This window comes from Acomys russatus, chromosome 23 (genome assembly GCF_903995435.1).
Source record: "Acomys russatus chromosome 23, mAcoRus1.1, whole genome shotgun sequence".
Lineage (NCBI taxonomy): Eukaryota > Metazoa > Chordata > Mammalia > Rodentia > Muridae > Acomys > Acomys russatus.
Window position 1 is genome coordinate 39,279,277 of NC_067159.1, and position 21,308 is coordinate 39,300,584.

General features: G+C 42.0%; 1 protein-coding gene across 2 annotated transcripts; it reads left to right on the plus strand.

Annotated features, from left to right (window-relative positions):
* Positions 1 to 8,346: 8,346 nt before the first annotated feature.
* Positions 8,347 to 21,308, plus strand: Trmt10a (tRNA methyltransferase 10A). 2 transcript variants are annotated; one of them, XM_051165792.1, is made up of 8 exons: positions 8,347 to 8,500; positions 12,102 to 12,307; positions 13,071 to 13,233; positions 14,161 to 14,232; positions 14,703 to 14,777; positions 16,355 to 16,504; positions 18,958 to 19,063; positions 20,749 to 21,308. In XM_051165792.1, the coding sequence occupies exons 2-8, from the start codon at positions 12,123 to 12,125 to the stop codon at positions 21,027 to 21,029; spliced, it is 1,032 nt and encodes a 343-aa protein (XP_051021749.1). In that variant the 5' UTR covers positions 8,347 to 8,500; positions 12,102 to 12,122; the 3' UTR covers positions 21,030 to 21,308. The 2 variants fall into 2 exon arrangements, with proteins under 2 accessions (XP_051021749.1, XP_051021750.1); XM_051165793.1 differs by having other exon boundaries at positions 8,348 to 8,500; positions 12,112 to 12,307.

Below are 21,308 nucleotides of genomic sequence, written 5' to 3' on the forward strand. Positions count from 1 at the left end.
GAATATTTAGGATTGTTCAAGGGATGACGGATAGAGTACACATAGAAGATGATATCTGGGGATCGTATTTGAAGAATTTTCCAGAACTTTGGGAAAGCAATGTGTGAACTCTCTGTAGCTGGCATAAGTAATTACTGGCTTAGAGCAAAAGACATTTGTCCCCCAGTCCTGGAAATCAGAAATTCTACATATGAGTGCATCATTGGGCTGGGAGTCGAGCAGCACAGTGGGCTGCTTTCTGGAGGCTTAAGGGGACAATTTACTGCCCTGCTATTTTCAGCTTTCTGGAGCATCCTCCGACTCAGGGCCCACTTTCTACACCTTCACAATCAGCATGACTGAGCCGAACCCTTCCGCCCTGAACATCTCTTCTGTCTGCTTCTTCCACGGTGCAAACTCAGTTGACTATATCAGCCCCGCACAATCACTATACTCGGGGATTATCCAAGTAGCGGCCAAAATTAACCTACACTGTTATCGTGGATGTTCACTGGGGATTGCGACAGAGAGAGAGAGAGAGAGAGAGAGAGAGAGAGAGAGAGAGAGAGAGAGAGAGAGAGAGAGAGAGAGATCTCAAGACCATTATAAAATACAGACGAGCAATAGAAAAGGTGATCTGTGAAGAGCCATATAAGAAAGCGGATCGCCTTAGAGGAAGAAACAGACAACCATCTAATTATTAACACCACCAATGGGGGGAAAAAAAAAAATCAGGCCTTAGAACAGCGTTTCTCAACCTGTGGGTCACGAACCCTTTAATCACGTGACCTTTTCACAAGCATCACAGTTTGGATACCCTGCATATCAGATATTTACAATTCGTAACAGCAGAATTACACTTATGAAGTATCCACAACAATTTTATGGCTAGAGTCACTGCACACAAGGAACTGTATTAAAGGGTCACAGCATTTGAAAGGTTGAGAACCACTGTTTTAGAACGATTTTTTCATCAAGCAGAGTAAATAATGTTAATTTGTAGTTGACTCCTCTCAACAATTATCAGCATAGTGTTCTATATGCTGTGTAAATAAATGTTTTAATCCTAAAACAAAAGTGAAGGTGCTTCCAGAAAAAAAGAAGAAAAAAAAACATGATTAAAAGATCCTTCTAAAGGATATCTTTAAAAATCTTCCTTACAAAAGGTATGGGAGCACTCACCTTTAATCCCTGTTCTCTGGAGGCAGGAACAGGAGCTTCTCCGGGAGTTGAAGGCTAGCTTTGTCTCCTAGCAAGTTCCAGGCCAGCCAAGGCTATGTACGGTGAGACCCTGTCTCAAGAGAAAGCAAAATCTACTCCAGCAGAAAATAGTGACCCTAACCCAAAGTTGCAAACTGATATTAAGGACAAAGAAATAGTATTTAAAGAAACACATTCTTTATATGTTAGTATTTTGTGGAATTGAACTGTTCTCAAAGTATACAAAAAGGTAACAAAAAAGAGGCCACATAAGTTTGTGATATAACAAAAATTTAGATGTTTATTCAGTAATAAGAGCTAGCTCAGTCAGGTGGTGGTAATGCATGCCTTTGATCCCAGCACTTGGGAGGCAGAGGCAGGTGGATTGCTATAAGTTTGAGGCCAGTCTGGTCTGCAAAGTGAGTCCAGGATAGCCAAGGTTACACAGAGAAACCCTATTTTGGAAAAGAAAGAAAGAAACAAAGAAAGCGCAAGCTCAATAAATTAATGTATATCAATTCAATATGAAGCTATCTAAAATGTTACACAAATATACTTATTCATAGCTCTACTGTATTTTGGAAGTAGACTACTAAATAGCAAATGCAGATATTTTGAGAAAATTTCTGGTTTAAATGTAAATATTGATGTGAGCACAAAAAGGCTTAAACGAGTGTTCACCAAAGCCAGCAATTATTACTAATTATTATAATAATTTCTATTTTCCTTTTTACATCTTACTTATATATTCTTGCATTCTATTCTATTACTTTTAAAAAAACTTTGTCTAGATTTACAAAATACAATGACAATAATACAAAGATTTTTTTTCATATAGCCTGTATCCAAATACACCTATGGCTAATGTTTTATATCAATGTGGTAGATTTACTATTAATAAACACTTATAAGTTGTTAACTAAACATCATATTTATTCAGATTACATTTGTTGTTTTAAATATTTTTATGTGTATATGTCTGTGTTTGAGTATATTTATGTGTACCACATGTGCAGGAGCCCTCAGAAGAAACTGGAATTACAGATAGTCCTGAGCTATCCCATGAGTCCTGAGAGCCAAAATTGGGTGCTCTGCAAGAGCCATCTTAACTGTTGAGTCATCTCTCGAAGGCCCTAGACTACATCTGCTATTAATGAGTCCTTTGCCCTGTTCCAACGTCCTATCCAGGATGCATTACATTTGATTGCCATGTCCAGTTGGGTTCTTCTTGGTGGAGTCCTGTTTGGTATTTTGTAAAATGTTCTTCTATTGGAAACTTTGCAGTAGAAGGCTACAGAGCTCAAGGTTTGCTTTCACGACATCGTTTGAGAAGACCAATGTGACCGATGAGTGGTATGGCTATCCTGAGTCCCTGGTTGATGGGTGCTGTCACAGCTCTCCGTGTAAAGTTATTATTTTTCACTCATTCTTTTTTATTCTGGACTCCTTGGAAGTAAGTGCTATGTTCCATCCCCTCTTAAAAAAGGAGCTACAGTTCTCCTTAGCGGTGCAGTAGTGGCATGTATTAATACAGGGTTTCTTGGCATGTTTCTTGTCTTCCCTTGCCCACTTCTTTATTTAACCCTTTACATCAGAACTCACAGAGACTTTATACCTCAGAGCATAACCCGATAGTACTTTACTTTCTTTTGCTATACTTGCATTTAAAAAAAAAAAAAGTCATTCAGAATTCTTTTAGGGAGTTAGGGAGATGGCTGCGAGGCAGAGCTGTGCTCACCTGCAAAGCAGATGTGTAGGGAGTTAGGGAGGTGGCTGCCAGGCAGAGCTGTGCTCACCTGCAAAGCAGATGTGTAGACAGAAGTAGGAGGGTCCTGGGGACTTGCTGGCTGTCTAGACAGCAGCTGCTCTCCTGACTCAGTGAGAGACTTCTCAAAAAGTAAGGTGGTGAGCAACTGAGGAAGGCACCAGATGTTGACCTTTGACTTCTACACACACACACACACACACACACACACACACAGACTCACCAACACCCACATATACATATGAGCACCCAACCACCCCACCTGACCCCAATTCATGAGTTCCTTCAATTTCGCTGTGCCCTTTTGACACACCTCATACCAATGTGTTTAGGTTTGGGTTTTTTTTTTTTTTTTTTTTTTCTTTCTAGTATTCATGGGTTACTAGCTCACCCTCTGTAATTTTTGTCAAGTTCCAGAATCTGGTATTTTCCAGTGCTTTCTGGTTCCTTTCATTCTGGAAAATCATTTAAAAAAACAAAAACAAACAAACAAACAAACAAACAAACTAAGTGTGGGCAGTAAGTATCCATGTTCTTACAATTTTGAATTTCCAGTGCATGAAAACATCTCTGGATTTATTTAGATCTTAAGCTCTATCTATCTTTCAGATTTCCTCTTGGAGGCTCTTTACAAATCTCTTAGTTTTTTATCTGTGTCATGAGGTGGGGGCGGGGGGGGGGTGAGAGTTCTTAATTTCAAGATCAGCCTGTACATGGCTGCTGTACATAATAACGCTGGCCGAGGTGGTAAAGGCGCTGGTGAGGCAGCCCAAGGGCTTGATAGCATGAGACATGGCCCCACCCCTCGCCAGCTGAGGCATTGAGTGAGCCAGCCCGGGCAATGCTTGCAGTGCTCACCCTGGTAGTGTGGGTGTGGGAGAGTTGGCAGGCTGACCAACTCAGCTACCTATTAGTCCCAGATCCAGGATTTGGAGTTGGCCCATCCCATCCATGAGCTAGCTGCTGGGGTGTGCGAGGGGGGCTGGTCCTGCAGACCCAAAGCTGCAGGAGTTTCATGACACAGGGCAACAACAGGATAGCCAAGAGAATCCAATGCTAAGGCTCCAGTGCGGATAGTGTAGCAGAAACCAGGGCCCTCAAACCAGACCGAGACGTCATTGCAATGAACATTTGCAGGTAAGGGTGTGTGAACAAGAGCATATGCCGTGGGGGCACACTGTGACACACCACAGCTTCCATGACAAGATGTGTTCTTTGTTGTTTTCTTACTTTTGGGGAGGACGTTGCAAGAGTGGAGGGCAGATACAAAGGGATGGGGAGATGAGTAGGACTGGGATGCACGATATGAAATTCACAAAGAATCAATACAAAGTTTAAAAAAAAAATATTTAGTGTGGGTGAGCCTATGCTGTGGTGCTTGTGTTGAGGTCAGAGGCTGGGGCTGGGGCTGGAGGTGGGGACTGTCAGGAAGAGTCAAGTGACCTCCTTCCACTTTGCAGGCCTGGGAGAGTGAATTTGGGTCCTTAGGCTTGACAGCCAGGACCCATATCCACAAAGCCATCTTGGTGGCCTGGTATTATCTATATTTGAAAGAAGGGCTTGAAACCACTTTTCTACTCTCAAGACTACGGATACCTTTTCTGTCACTTCCGTAGAATGGCGTACAGGCACCCATGTCACAACCTTCATTTCTGACATTCCTTCACTTACATCTGGACCTTTTCCCCCATCTCTTTGTTCTAGAACACAGTTTCTCCAAAGTGCTGGGCTTGGCCCCCAAATAGCGCCCCCATGTGGAGACTTGACAAATTCCACAGCGGCGACCTCAGAGCTTTCTGCTTCTTCTTTTACACTCACCTTGGGCTGACTGCTGGGCCCCCGCCAGTTTTCTTGTTGTTGTCATGTAGTAATCTTTATTTTGCGGCAAATTCTTGGCGGTTTGGCGGCACTCCTGTCCTCAGGGCTTTCGGCTTCTTTTCTGCCTAGGTTCAGCTGTCTGAGCCAGGTGGCTGTGCTAGACTCTGGGCTTGTTCCCGTGAGGGCATCACAGACTTCGCTCCATAGGCATCTTCCTAGCATCTTCAATATTTATGAATTGCAGGGTACTTTAAGATACGTATTTTTTACCTCGATTTTTGAAGTCAATCAAGGTGCCAGCTGAAATAGTCAAACTGTTTCTTCTTTTTAGATACCTTTCGAGTCATGCTTCAAAATTGATTGTTTTTGTGCATGCCAGTCTGAAATTAAAGTACTCACAAGTGTTATTCTGCACTCCCCCCCCCTCCCCACGTACTGCTCTAAAATTACTAGAGTACTCAGACTCAAAAATCATAACTAGATTGACAGAAACGGAATTTTTAGTGACTACCCAGTGTAGCCAAACATATGGAGGAGCTCATAACTGCATTCATTACCATTCTGTGTCCTAAAATTCTGTTCTATCTGCTGCCCTCTTCTTACTCCACAGTCTGCAGTGCAACTTAAAAAACTGGCGGCCAATTGTCTGAAATTGGTACACAGATATGATTTATTTAAGGTGTTTAATATGTATTTGTGATTAAATATCATAAACCTTATTTCTCTATAAATGTTATTGCATACATTTAAGGCAGACAATATGGTATGAAAAGTAATGCTGTTGCTATGGTGAAACAAACGAACACACCCATCACGCACAGTTAGCCAACTATTGCTTCGTTAGTATGAAAATATTACCCACAGCAACTCTCTGACCTACAGCCCCCGGGTTATACCTTTATTCTCTGGACTTGTTTATCTTATACATATTATTTTGACTCACATCTTCCTCAATGTCCCCTGCATGGCATTGCCCCTTCCTGGTAACTGCGGCTTCATCTCCTACTTTGGTGTGTTTGAATATTATTTTCCACGCGTATGTGCAAACACTTATCTGTGTCTAGCTTATGCACAGCACAATGTCTTCTAAGCATATCCATACTCAGGCAAGTGCCAATAGCTCATGACACATGTATTTACCATTTTCTTAAGTCACTCATTTGCTGATGCTGACCGATGCTCATTTCCCTTCCTTGCTGATTGGCAACAGTAGTTGGAACACAGGGGTGCAAATATCCAGGAGGCAGTAACAACATTTTTCAGATTTATGTAAGTAGCTCTATTTTCAACTTCTCTAGAAACTCTTATTTTCTACAATGGCTCCTCAATAGTTTAAAAAGCCAAGCATGTCAATACTAACAAACCAGATTTCACACAAATTCAATTTCTAACTGCTCTTTCAAAACTTAAGTCTGCTATCATTGGGGCCACATTGCAACTTGGAGCTTGTACTCTGATTAAAAAGAAAACGCCCTTTCAGGCTTCCCTGAAGATAACTTCTCTCCTCTGTAACATTCTTGATCCTACAGATTTCATAGGCTTGTGACCCATGGAAACCTCTTATATTGGCTCAAAGTACAAATATGTACTAGTGATTTTAAACTCTGCTTTTATTTAGATGCCTACAAATTCCCCAGATTATATATATATATATTCAAATCCAAACTTGCTATGCGTTTAAAAAAAATCCAATTTCCTTCTAGTGTTCTCTAAATTAGCCAGTTGGTGGAATTGTATGTCTACTATTGTTCAAATCAGGAACAGCTTTAAAACTATTCTTCCTTATTCTCGCTGTTGCTTTTCAGTCATTGTGTAAAACCATCACATATTTTGGTTTTTGCTTTCACTGTTCTTTGTCTTCCTTTATATTTAGAAACTCTTTACTTTCCAAGATGGAGTAAGATTACCAGCTCTCTGAAACCATGCGCTCAAGAAGCATCCACTTGTTCCTTTGTATCCACAGGCATCTTAAGTATGGATGCACTTCTGGATCCCCTATGCCTTTAGGCCAGAGGGAATCATTTAGTCCTATTTGTATAAAGGCCTAAGACAAACTGTTAAATGTTAAACATGAGTTTCATAAATCAGTGATGGCTTCATATCACATGACCTTACCTTAAACTTCTTACATGCTTCTGTCTTTGGCTAAACTGAAGTTTTACTGGTACTCTTTCCCCGCCCCCCCCCCCGCCCCCCCATTTTGGATTGATTTTGCAACTACAAAATCAAATAACCAAGCCACAGTTGGTGACATCATCAAACTGAGGATTTTCTCCTAACTTAAAAACTCTCTTAAGAGCCGGGCATGGTGGTGCACGCCTTTAATCCCAGCACTCCGGAGGCAGAGGCAGGTGGATCTCTGTGAGTTCGAGGCCAGCCTGGTCTACAAAGCGAGTCCAGGACAGCCAAGGATACACACAGAGAAATCCTGTCTCAAAACACAAAACACAAAACAAAAAACAAACAAAAACTCTTTTAAGTATTGAGGATGCTCAGCATTGCCTCTAAAAATGTATCCTTATTTATAAGACAGATCCCTCGGGGGCAGCTGAACAGCTGTTCGGAGGTCTGGCACACCACTATGCCAGCCTGAATTTAATGGCCTACATGTGGAGGGCTCCATATCCAATTACTAATCCTGCCTCAGCCACTCTCTGCCCTGATATGGAGGCAGCTGAAAAAAGATGCCCTACTAACAGACCACAAATGGAGCCAGGTCTCACTGCCAATGCTCAGTTAACAGAAATCTTTTAGATCTGAGAGATCCACAGCAGAATCCTGCCTCACATACCTTCCCAAATAAAACCGGAGGGTTTAAGAAAGACCAGTTTCCTGCGCCACCCCTCCCCCGCCAGATTCAGAGACGTTTCAGTTCATGTAAGAGCCTGTAACATGTTGAAAGGGTCAGGCGACAAGAAAAAATCTACATCATGGGTCTTTCTGTATTGACAGGGCAGACTTCTATTCAAAAATTTGAAAATAGTTTTTATCTGCAAATTCTACAAGTCATTAATTGAAAATGACAAAAAAACTTTAAGTCAACTTACACAACCGCTTATTTTTGCCCCCTTCGGTTGATTTGGTCTATATTTAGCAAAAGGATTATATAAGGTCAAGTACTACAAACGATGAAATAGCACTAGCGTTTTGCAAAATAGCATAGGATGGACTGTAAAGTGTGTATTTTACTAAGGACATAAAAAAAAAAACTTTAAAATTCCCAACTTCAATACATTTTTATTAAGAATTTCACCTTAAATTTTTTTCACTTATTAAAGACCTTGTAATATTGATAACCTTTTCCTACATAAATTAGAAATAATTTGGACAATAGATCATCCTCTCAGCACAGAAAAAAAATAAGAGCATCTTGTCTGTTTTGCATTTTCATATGTATAAGTGGGGCTATCTTTTTCTCGAAACTCCAGCGTATACACGAATAAATGCCTGCGGGTACAAACTCAACTCTTGACAGGGAAAAACACCTCGTGGTAGTCGATAAACTCTCCAAAGAAACCCAGGTCCTGACCCCGCCCCCCATAAGTCCCTCCCTTTCTCCAACTAAATTTGAAATTAGCGCAGTTCGATGACGTAAGACGTAATGCCGTCACCAGGCGTGCAAACACCGCCTCTGCCTCTGGGAGTTGAAGTTTCCGAAGGCCTGACGCGTGGAGCCGAGAGCACCTCAAAAAGGCTTTCTGGCCGCACCCTGGCGTTCCCCCTCGGCCCCGCGGCTCGGTAAATATGGCACTGCGGCTGTCGCGCGCGGGCTCTTTGGTATCTTTTCGGATGCTAAAAGAGCGCGAACTACCCTTCCCTCGGCTGCAATCAGGGTTTCCGGGGAAGAGGGCAAGGGCCAGGGAAGCAGTTGCGGGTTCTCGGCGGAAGTGGCGTCAGGTGGCGCGTTTCTCCCGCCCACCTCGCCCCATCTTCAAGCGTCCTGATTGGTCGGCGGCGGTTTATCCGGCTGGCAGACGTTTCCCGGGCGCTCCGCAAACTCGGGGGGGGGGGGTGAGGGGGAGGCGCGACGGGCCTGTGTGTACGCGCGTGCGCGCGTCCCGTGCCGCGCGGGGAAGTCTGGGCTTGTGTTCATGGGGGTCTGTACCGGAAAGGAAATGTGGGTCGCCCGTCGCAGTGCTGCTTTGTGCTTAGAGAGCGCTTTGCCTGCATTCCCTTTCTCTTCGCGGGGCCGCATGCTCCAGGCGGTCGCATATTAGGGAGTCGAGGGGCGGTTGCTGCAGATGCGGCCGAGCCTCGTGGTGAGCAGAGGTTGTGTTTAAGATCGACGTGTTTCTAGTTGTCACTGAAATACTTTGTGTTTAAAATGTGGCTATGTGTCCGGAGGTGTAAAGAGAATAAATACTAGGAGATTACTCATTTTTTTTTTTCTCCTGAGATTCCCTACCACGCCAGCCTTCCAGCCAAAGGGATTTGACAATTGAACAAAGGGCTATTGCTACTGCGGAATTGACCAGCGCATTAAATAAAAATAAAAATACCCTGTTACCGGGAGGTCATTGATTATAGCAATTCTCGAAAACAAAACACACGCCACAAGGGATGTTTTATTTTAGCTGGTTCGGAAACGGCGAGGTTTTTGTCTTTGGACTTCGGTGATGTATGCTCTCCTCACACCAGATAGTCTTAGTCATTATTAGTCAGTTCTCAGTTTTGTGGTACCATCTGATAAGAAATCCGTGAATTAACCATTCAATTAAAAATATACTAAAGGAAAATTTTACACTTATGTTCTATACTTTCTGTAAAATGTTCTTAAATACTTGTTAAACTTGGCTCAGCGAACGGAAAATGTGCAGTGAGCATCACTCCGGGCGAGGGAGGAGCCCCAGACTCGCAGCCATAGACTAAACGTGACCCGAACGAAAACCAAGAACGCTCGAAAATGCTGTTTTGCATAACATAATTGCATCAAGTTCGTACACGATGTGTTTATTGCATAGTAGACAATCGGAGTGGAAGCTGTCTTGGTAAATTCTAGCTCAAATAAGATAGCCAGCTAGTATTTTATCAGCATTTCGTGTATTGTATTAAATGAAACACATTTAACGCTTATTTAATTAAAGCTTGGAAACTCACCCAGCACAATGTTTTCAGAATCGCTAAAGTAGATTAATAGTAGTTAGGACTGGCTCATGATAGGCTGCTCAGAGATGTTACTACTCTGTGATAGGTCAAGTTAAATTTAACTTGAGACATTTTAGATGTGAAAGACGAAGGCGCCCCCTGGCGTAAGGGATAATTCTCACAGGAAGGCGAGCCCAGCGCTTCGGGTTTTTAACATGGAGAACTGCTGAAAAATATTGTCACGGAGAGGCAGCAATGTGCTCTCTTGAAAACCTGCTTCATGAAATGTTTTCCTGTTCAGTTTGCATGTTTAATGAGTCTTGTTTTTCCCACTATCCATTGCTTTGCATATATACATTTTTGAATGTTATCTAACGCCTTTAGGGCCATCCGTCCACAGTGTGTGCTCATCCCGGTCCTTCAGGATCCCCCCTCGCCGCCCCCCCCCCCCCGCCAGGTTTTAGGGTATTAGGAAGTGTTGGTGTTGGATTACAGTCATAATGCCATAATTCCATCCATCTCTTTACTCAGCCAGCTATTGTGAGTTCTGTCTGCTAGGCTTGCTGGAGATGCCTTGTTTCATAGGAATTCTTAGACACAGGCAGAGTTAGGGACGTTGCCTTTACTCTCTTCATTTTCTTTTAAAATCATTGAAACTTCCAACTCCTCGCTCAGTAAGAATCAACTAAATTTCAAGCAATGTGACACTGCACTTCAAAGAAAGTGAGAATCATTTAATAAAACTACTGTTTAAATCATGTTCTGTAAAGATTTTGTCCTCTCTTTACTACAACCTGTTTGTTTTATTGTTGTTTTTGTTTCGGCTTCAATTGTGGAGAGACTAGGTCTGTAAAAAAGAAACAGTGTTCCTTAAGGCCATACAGGATTTAGTAGGTCATGCTTAGTCTTTGGTGGAGATGAACAGGCACAGCTAAGCTTTGTTGTTAGTCTGTATTAAAGAGAAAGGACATGGCAGTGTAGTCACCCTCCCCTAATCGGCAAGTTCAGGTCTAGTTAACATGGGTAAAGATATGTACGATTGGCTTTAAATGATTGTATTTCAGTTCAACCCTAATAATTTCTCAGACTGATTATAGAATCAATTTTTATATTTTGTTTTTAGCCATAACTAAAGTGTTTACAGATACACAGTGACATTTATTAGCGAGACAAAAAATCTTCTCTGTATTATTCAAGTTAGGAAATGTAGATATCCATGAATAAAAGTTGAAGATGTATATGCATCTGTATTTTTTAAAAGTAATTTGATATAGTAGGAATATTAGTATTTGCTGTGATTTAAAATATAACCATCTCCTCTTACCAGTGCATAACTTTGGAAATAGCATTTTTTTTTTTTTGGCTGCTTAGTATGTATCTCTAACTTATATTATAGATGAACCATAGTTTATTTACTCTTTTTGCTGACACTAAAGTAAACTCTGACTTTTCATAGTTAAAAATAATGCTAGGATGAATAAATTATGATGCAAAGTTTAATGTACATTTTTGACTTTCTTACAGGAATTCTAAGAAAATACATTGCTAGGCCAGAAAGCATGTGCTCTAGTTTAATTCTCTGTTGCTCTGATAAAGGCCTCTGGCCAAAAGCAAGTTAAAGGAAGGGTGTCTCTGGCTTGTGCTTCCAGATCACAGTTCATCACGGAGGGGCGTCAGGGCAGGGTCTCAAGCAGACCGTGTGGCGGCTGCTACATGTGGGCTTACTCCACATGCTAACTTAGCCTTCTTACATGGCCCAGGACCGCCAGTCCAGGGATAGCGCTACCCCATTAATAAACTTCCACAGTAATAAGCCATCAGGACAGGTCCTTCCAGACGTGGCCACAGACCAGTATCATCTGGGCAGGGTCCATCTGTGTTCATGTTGTCTGTGTCTCCCCCCAGCTCCCTGCCCCACTTCCGCACTCCATTGAGCCTTCTTCTCCTAACTCTGGGCTGTGACAACTTGACAGTGGAAGCTAACCAGGATAGTATCAGTGCATCACAACACTCAAAACATAACTCGCCTTCTGGAGAAAATGTGTGATGACCCTCCATGCTATATGTAAACCTATTTCTTCAGTCCTTTACCAGTACTGTCAACAAACAATTAAAGATTTTTGCCAATAAATGGAATTTAACTATCTAAATTTGTACTTTTATTAGTGATAGAGTTTAACATTTGTTGGCATCTATTGGCCATTTGGGCTATTTTACTTTGTTATCTGTTCGTGTAAAGCATTTTGCTTTTCAGTTTTTTTCAGAAACAACAACTATGTCATCTGAAACGCTGCCAGCATCTATTGAGCCTGCTAGTGTAGAAAGCAAGCTGGGCGGGAGTGCCAGTGAAGAGGAGAGACAGGAGCCAAGAACTGATGCAGGCACCGAGACAATGTCGAAACGACAAATGAAGAAGCTGCTGAAGCAGAAGCAATGGGAAGAGCAGCGAGAGCAGCGCAAGTGCGTACTTCAGGGCACGTGCCCTCTGACCCTGATCGGCGTGCCGGGTCCTGTTGAAAGTTGTCTGCACTGAAACTCAACTTAGGATGAGAAAATAAGGGTTTGCATGTTATTAGCTAGTTGGTGTACTGATGAGCTCAGATCAGCACCTGTTCTCGCCTAAGATGACCTGAATAGGAGCAGACCTGCCGGAACTGCTCAGACAAGGGAGCTGGTAGCCATGTCCTGGATCCCGGTAAAACTACCATCAGGAAGGTCAAACTCTGGCTTGACATAGATGTGGCTAAAACAGGTTCTCATGAAAGCATTTCTGTTGCAGCCATTGTCTAATTCCAAAGACATTTTAAAAAGAGATTTTAAAAAGTTGGACTTATATTTCTGTTCTTTTAGTAAATTTAGTGAAATTGTAGTATTCTCTGTGATATTGAACTAGAAAATTGTTTAGGGGATGACTTGTGAGTAATTATTCATAACTCATAAGTTTCTCTTAGACTTATATGGTACTAGTAATGAAACTATTGAATAATGCAGTTATTCACTAATTGCTTTATATTATCTTTGCAAAATAATTTTTTCATGTGTAAAGTTATTGTTATTGCATGGAATAAATAAAGTTGCCAATATCTGACCTTTTTTCCTCACAGAAGAAATATATTTCATATAACCCTATTTTAAAATGTAATATTTGCTTAATTAGAAGTTTAAATGTGAATGTCTAAAAGTACAAATAAGAGCAAAAACATTGTTTTGTTTGCTATTTTAGAGAAAAACGAAAAGAAAAACGCAAGAGAAAGAAATTAGAACGACAGTGTCAACTGGAATCCAGCTCGGATGGAAATGACAGAAAGCGTATTCGGAGAGATGTTGTTCATAGCAGCCTCCGCCTTATCATCGACTGCAGCTTTGATGACTTAATGGTGTTAAAGGTATCACGGGGTCCTTTATGTGAACGAGGTTAAGGCACTTGATTTTCATAGGTGTTATTATTTATATACTAAACTATACCTTAAGGTTTTCAAGCTCTCTTACTCCTAAATTAAGTGCTTTTATATGGATAGTGTATTTATGTGTATGCTTATATATGCATAGACAGACATTCACCCTCTAGTTAGAGAATAAAACTAAGTAACCACGTATTAGTTAAAGATTATGCACTTACTCAGTGTGATGGCACATGTCTATAGCCCTCCCATTTGGGAGACTGAACCAGGAGGGTCTCAGCGGCTTAGACCCGCCTAGGATTTAGCACATTTGAAGCAAGCCTGGACTAGTTAGTGAGATCCTGTCTCAAATTTAAAAGGGGAAAAAAAAAATCTGTAGCATGACTGGAGAGATGGCTCAGCAATTAAGAGCACTTGCTGGTCGTGCAAAGGACCCAGGTTTGACTCCCAGCACCAGCATGGTGGCTCACAGCCATCTGTAACCCCAGTTTCGGGGCATCTCACCCCTCTTCTGGCCCCCTCAGGCCCTGCATGAACGTGGCACACATACGTATATCCAGGCACACACTATTTGTTTTAAATATGGCATTTTACCAGTGCCACTGGGTTAAAGTATGGAAATAGCATGATTCTAAAAGAAGCTTTTTGGTGGTTGTCTGTTAAACCAGCATCAACTAGCATTCGAGCAGATGGGAACTTTAAAAGGACAGGTGAATTACATAGTGTTGATGTTACATATGGTAATCTTGTTAGTCTATAGGAAAATCAAACGAAAATGATCACAGTGGCCTCACATTTTAAAAGAAAGGCCTGTGCCTGTCTGCTCACTCTGCTTATTATATTCCCTTAGCTCCGTGGGATGGCCTTAGATGACTTTGATAACCCTGTCCTTTAAATTGTGCTGTTTTATAGGATATTAAGAAACTTCATAAACAGATTCAACGATGTTATGCAGAAAACCGGCGAGCAGCACATCCCGTGCAGGTGTGTATGAAGGGTTAAAGGAGACCAGTGCCCTTTCCCACCCCATGACAAGAGGCTGCCCTTGCCTGAGAGTTTCAGAATGCTTGTTTGATCACTTTTTCTACAAAAATATTTTGAACACGAGTGCCATCCCCGACCCTCCACATCCCCAGCCCTGCTGTGCTCTGGGGCCATCTTTGTTTAAGGGCATGTGCATATTTTCACACCAGTTTCTCATCAGTGACAGACAGGTTGTAACTATAAGGGCCTCTGGAGGCCAGAAGAGGGGTGAGACGCCCTGACACTGGTTAAGAGGACACCACCTTAACACGTGCTCTTTCTCCCACCCATCTCAGGGTTAATCACGAATTCTTTTCTAGCTCAGTGAAAAATATTTTGGGTTTCACTGTTGATCGGCTGAGTGATGGGGTAAAATTTGCACTTGACTGATCATGTTGCTTCTTTTTCTCTGCCTGCCAATCACTCATCAGTTTTACCTGACAAGCCACGGAGGCCAACTGAAGAAGAACATGAATGAAAATGACAAAGGATGGGTCAACTGGAAGGTAGTAGAATGGTCCAAGTTCCTAAGCTCCTGAAAGGCTTTTGTAAAGTTTTACCTGAGTTCTCGGCAATGGTACGCTCCAAAACCCTGCGTGCCTTCACACCCATGCCCAAAGTTACGAGGGGAGAAGCTAGGGAAGAGAATGGCAGGCCTGCCCATTTGTAATTACCCTCAGGAATCATGTCTGCGGTCTTAGAGCCACCTCTTGAAAAAATAAATATCATCTGGAAGACTTGATAGGGTCTTTTGAAGCAAATTCACTCTAACATTTGGAAGTGTCTCTATTTCATTTCTCCTAAACCCATGCTTTCTATTTTGTGGCCATTAGCCAAACATTGTTATAAACTCCTGAGATGTGAAAAATAGCTCCGAGACTCCAGCTTTCCCACTTATACCTACTAATCTAATAGCTGCATTTATTAAGAAAGCTTGGGGCTGGAGAGATGGCTCAGAGGTTAAGAGCACTGACTGCTATTCCAGAGGTCCTGAGTTCAATTCCCAGCAACCACATGGTGGTTCAAAACCATCTGTAATGGAATCTGACATCCTCTTCTGGCCTGTAGGTGTACATGCAGGCAGAGCACTGTACATAATAATAAATAAATAAATATTAAGAAAAAGATACATATTTTTTAAAAAAAAAGAAAGCTTAAGAATTAAGCTGCATTTGCAAGAAAGGTATTCTTAGCAAGTCTTTTAGATTCATGTCTCTTTTTCTAAGGAATAATGACTATATTAGGCAAGCATACTTTATAGTTTGTATCTTGCCAAGCTGTTTACATCCTCAGTTTTCTTGAGAAATACAGATCACTGGCCCGTAGTTACTCAGATTCCTCTTGAAGTACTTACTAAGTATAGGAGTCAGATTTATAGTATACTGTTTTGTAGAAAAGTAATTAATCAGTACCATACCATCTAAGTGTCTGCTTCATTTGATTTTCTTTAGTCTGGTGACATATCAGGCAGTTAATGTGACCTGAAATGTCTTACAGCTCTTACTGAGTCTTCTACCTCTGAACTGACAGTTTGGTAGAAAAGCTTTCAAATGTGCCTTGTAGAAACAGACACATTCTATTAATTAAGTTGAGATGATTTCCTTTTGATGAATCTCATGGGGCATGCTAATTAGAAAACACATTTCTTGTCTGGAAAACTGTGTGATCAAGAAGGCAGGGAAATGCATTCTTATTTTTTGTATTTGGAACAGAGAAAAAGTGAGAAAGGTAGGCTGACACCATATTCAGAAGAGAGCTCCTAAGTTGCAGAGTTGGAGTTGACCCCACAGTAAAGGGCTGGATAATGCAAGTAAGATTTTAGATTTTACAAGTGTGTGGGGTTAGATTAGAGACTGAGGCCCAGCCAAGGAAATAAGGTTCGTAGACTATTTCCACGGCTGAGATACAAGGTAAGGAACTGGTTATGGATTTTAATGTTGCTCTAGCAATAGCCTCTCAGGCTTGAGTTCAGGTGATCTGGATTTCGGTTTATTTTGGGGAACTAGGGAAGCGGGTAACCATTTTATCCAGCTTTCACAGGACCCTGCTACTGAGTATACTTGCTCTCCTTTTGTTCTTGAAGGATATCCACATCAAGTCGGAGCACTACAGTGAAGTCATAAAAAAAGAGGACCTGGTCTATCTGACGTCAGACTCACCAAATGTCCTGAAAGACTTGGATGAGTCCAAGGCCTACGTGATTGGAGGGTTAGTGGACCACAACCATCATAAGGTACTGGCTCGGCTCCTGCCCAACACCTGCCACTGAGGTAGTGACCTAAGCCAGGCAAAAGGCTTCGTGTTGACTTGCTTGACCCTCCCTGCAGCTTAGGGAGGTCAGTGCAGCTATTTCTACATTTCACAGCTGCAGGATCCGAGGAACAAAGAAATTAAGCCTAAAGTCAACCATGGTAGGTGGCAAAGCAGATTATGGGAAATGGCCAGATTGCTGCACAGGCTGCCTGTGTCAGGCGTGTCTGTTGCTGGGGCTGGATGCTAGCGAATTGACGAGCCCTTGGTGCTTACACCAATTTTCATAAAGTACTCACTTTTATTTGTGTGTGTGAGTATTTTCTCTGCATGTATGTCTGCACTATGTGCTCGCCTGATGCCTTGAAGGTCAGGAAATCATGTCGGATCCTCTGGAACTGGAGTTACAGTTGTGAGCCACCATGAGGGTGCTGGGAGCTGACCCTGGGTCCTCTGGAAGAGCAGTGCTAAGTACTGAGTCATCTCTCCAGCCCTAGACTAGTTTTTTGGGGGATTTTTTTGTTTTTGTTTTTTTGGTTTTGTTTTGTTTTGTTTTGTTTTTTTAGATTTATTTATTATTATATATACAGTGCTCTGCCCTCATGCACACCCGCAGGCTAGAAGAGGGCATCAGATAACACTATAGATGGTTGTGAGCTACCATGTGGTAACTGGGAATTGAACCCAGGACCCCTGGAGGAGCCGACCTTAACCTCTGAGCCATCTCTCCAGCCCCCTATACTAGTTTTTAAATACATGATTTCTGAAATTATTTTTTCTTTTCTCACCTTATGCTTTTATATAGATAAAAAGTTGCAGAACTCCACTTTCTGAAGAGAACATTATTGTGTATTTTGCAACATGCTCAATTCATCCCATCTTTCTAAAGAAAGGGTATTTTTTTCTAAGTGAAGAAATACTATCAGTACAGTATATGAAGGAAGTGTTTCTCCAGCAGCAGTGTGTACATAGACTTTCTGCCATGTCACAGAGGACCATATCTGCCTGTCCATGGTGGCTGCATGGCTCTGGAGCTCCTAGGTGTAATACTGCTGAGAAATTTGATTTTTTTTTTTTTTAATTGTAATCTCAAAGTTGTCAGGTGTGGCTAAGCATTGGATGAGCAACTTTAGAGCATTACAGGACCCTCGTCACAGTGGTGTTTAGCCTTTCTGTTGTTCTCAGTAGAAAATTCTATTTTATAATTTATGCATGAACAGATTCTCTGCTCAGGTTGTGTCTGTTTCTCTAATAAAACACGTCTATTCTGCAAGCCCCTGGCTCTCCCATCTTTTACTCCCACATATACTAAATGCTTATACTTCCTGGACAGTCTTATGAGAGTTTTCGGCTGGGATAAATACAGATTTCAAGCATTTTAAGTTTGAGAAAAATATAAAACCTCTATCTAACAGTCTTTTAGTTTATTGAAAGGGAAAAATAGAGTATAAGGACAGTTGAAATATTTTTCACTCAGGATTTCATTTCATTACCATTTTTATGTCTTGGTGTACAATCGAAACTGAATTTCTTTCTTTTTTGGAGGTGGAGTGCAATTTGAGACAAGGTTTCTCTCTGTATCCCTGGCTGTCCTGGACTCACTTTGTAGACCAGGCTGGCCTCCAACTCACAGAGATCCATCTGCCTCTGCCTCCCTGAGTGCTGGGATTGCAGGTGTGCGCCACCATGCCCGGCTTTTCTGAATTTCCTTTATATATTTTTTGTAGCAGAGTCATTGTGTCTGGCATGGATTCTGGAGTGATGGCACCTAGGCTTTGAAGTAGCCTTTTGTAAATAGTCACTTAGTGTTATCTGAGATGTTATGGGGCTGTTCTTTTGAAGGACTCTCAGAGCTTTTGCATAGTTTAGTCCTGACAGGCCTGGCAAACCCACAAGTATGGCTGAGAATTGCTTAGCTAATGGTTCCTGCAGACAACCCCTAGGTCAGATATGAGGTTTCGGTGTACGTGCCTTCCCGCCTTTTGTGTAACAATAAAGAGCTTGAAGCTGCCAGTGTTCAGACCTTGAGAAGTTGATCACCCTGCTGCTGAGAAGCCTCAGTGCACCTTGTAGTGTCTCTCTTCCATCTGTCACCCAGGTAACCCAGAACGCTGACATACTTTACTCCCACAGAAAGAATGATGGTGCGCCTCTCATATTCAGCTGAGAGAAAGGTGCTAGGGGATGGGAAAGAGAGTAATCAGGAAGCCGATCCAGCAGGATTTCCTTGTTCTGCCATGAAGAAGATTTCTGCCTGCTGGGAATGTAGTTTCTTCACCTCTGTGAAGTGAGGTGCTTAAGCAAAGGCTGTAAATGCTCCTCCTGTGAGGACTTAAAACACATGTTCTTATGTTTTCTGCACTAAAGTCCTTTCTGAAAAAGGTCTACACTCTTCCAGACTGTACAACACCTAAGTCCCCATGTCTTTATTTTCAGGGACTGACTTTTAAACAAGCATCCAGTTATGGAATTGAACATGCACAGCTCCCTCTAGCAGATTTTGTGAAGATGAACAGTCGAAAAGTCTTGGCAGTTAATCATGGTAAGCTAGAGAAGTGACCGAAGTGTGCTAAGTGGGCACTGTGAAAGAAGCAGTACAGTGCAGATTTGGACAAATAGAAAAGAGACATCATTTATTTGAAATAAAAGTGAATGCTTTAGACTTTTTGAAAATTTACAAAGTATAAAACAACTAGCTATGATCTAATGACTCAGGGTACTTGTGCACTTTTGGGTGTGTTTCCTTCCAGCTCTTTCCCTGTGGCGGGGTCTCTGTCAGCATTACGAATCTGAGTACCTATTCTTTGCTGCATTGTAATTTCCATGTGACTGATTTTTAATGACTATGTGATATTCCATCCTCTAAATAGATAATCATTTAATCATTCCCCCACTGTTGAGTGATTTTAATTTGAAGCCCCACCTGCCCAGGAACTAGCTAACTTTCTGGACTCCTGGGAATTGTAGTTGTTGGAAGAGAGCAAAGCCTTATGGGAAAGTACTGTGTGCTGTAGGTTTGTCCTTATAAACCCCTTCAACACATGGCTCAATGCCACTCTCAGCTGGGAAACTCCAGGGAATGGTCCTGACCAAAGTCTGTCTCTTGTTCAGTTTTTACTATTTAATAAAGCTTGCTTTAAATATGGCCCAAAATGGTGGAATTGTTTTTCTCCGGTGAATCTCAGAATTCACAGGTGTCATGAATAACATTGTAAGATGCCACTGCTTAGTATAATTTGTCTTAAGTATTATTTATTTAAATTATAATTTAAAAAAATTTTGAGACAGAGTTTGACTATGTAGACCAGGTTGGCCTTGAACTCAGAGAAATTCACCTGCCTCTGCCTCCCTCCTAAATGTTGGGATTAAAAGCATACACCACCAAGCCACCTAGCCTTAATTTTTTAAAGATTTGTTTCTGTATTGTGTGGCTATGGGTATTTTTCCTGCATGTATGTATGTGTACCAGGTTGTGCTTGGTGCCTGTGGAGGCCAGAGCGGGAACTGGATCCCTGGAGCTGGAGTCCCAGGCCATTGTAAGCAACCATGTGCATGGGAAGAACTGAACCCCAGTCCTCTGTAAGAGTAGCCATTCCCTAGCTCTTTTATGTAATTTTTAAGGAAATTTATGTAATCCTAAATACTTTTATATAGCAGACTTTATGGAAATAGAGAAATGAAATTACTTATTCAAGGAACAAATTTCTCTAAAACCTTTGGTACCTAGTAGAAATTCCTTTTCTGCAAAATAACCAGGAAGGCTTTCCTGTAGTGTGATGAGCGTAGGGACAGTATTGGTTTTCTTCTGCTGATGTGAAAGCAGAAGCAGAAAGTAGGCAAAGGGGTCCTCAGTGTGGCTTTGTGGGGAAGACAGAAGAAATGTGGCTGCGTGCTCCTTCTGTGTCCTAGCAGTGAGTTAGTCATAAGAGATGAAGAAGGAACACTGATGAAGAGCGCGATGGAACCCGAGAGGCCTTGCCTTGATTATCACGGACAGCTGACTGAGGCTTGTAAGTTGCTGAGGCCTGAGAGCTGACTGAGGAAAAGCTAGAAAGGACATGAAGGCTGGAGAGCCGTGGGGCAGTTTGTCCCTGGTAGCCAAAAGGAGGAGATGAGAACTTGTGTGATTAGAACAAGTCAGCACTCAGCACAAGGGTCGCATTACAAGACAGTTTCAGCATCTTGGTGACCTTGACTAAGGAGTATCTGGATTTGTCCTTGTTGCAGTGTTTGAAATTATCCTGGAGTTCTTGGAAACAAGAGACTGGCAAGAGGCATTTTTTACAATCTTACCCCAACGGAAAGGAGCTGTTCCTGCACACAAGGCCTGTGAAAGCTCTCCTCAGGATCAGCAGTCCAGGCCAGGAGAATGGGACAGTGCTAGCGAGGGAGAGCATTGCAGGAGTGACCCTGGCTTGCCACAGAGAGAGAAGCAGGGCCAGCGAAGCAGCCTGGTGTCTGCAGCGAGCCCTGTCCCACAGGAGCCTTCCCTGCCCTCCTCTCGCTGAAGTGAGCCAGAGTGCGGTGCTTCAGAGTCCTCGGACTGCAGGAATATTGATCTTCTCTCATCTCTGTTGTGGGATTTTAAATCTTTCCCAAGGGTCAAATGATAATGAGAAACCCTTTAAGCACTAAGAAAGGATTATTTGGTTTTGTGTACAAAGACTTAAAGGAATGATTTCAAAATTGTTTTAAGCCTCAGATCAGAGTCATGGAGGATTTTGCCACACTAGTATGCTTTCATTCTTCATCCAGTGGCATCTAGCCTTCAGGGCGTGCCTTCTGAC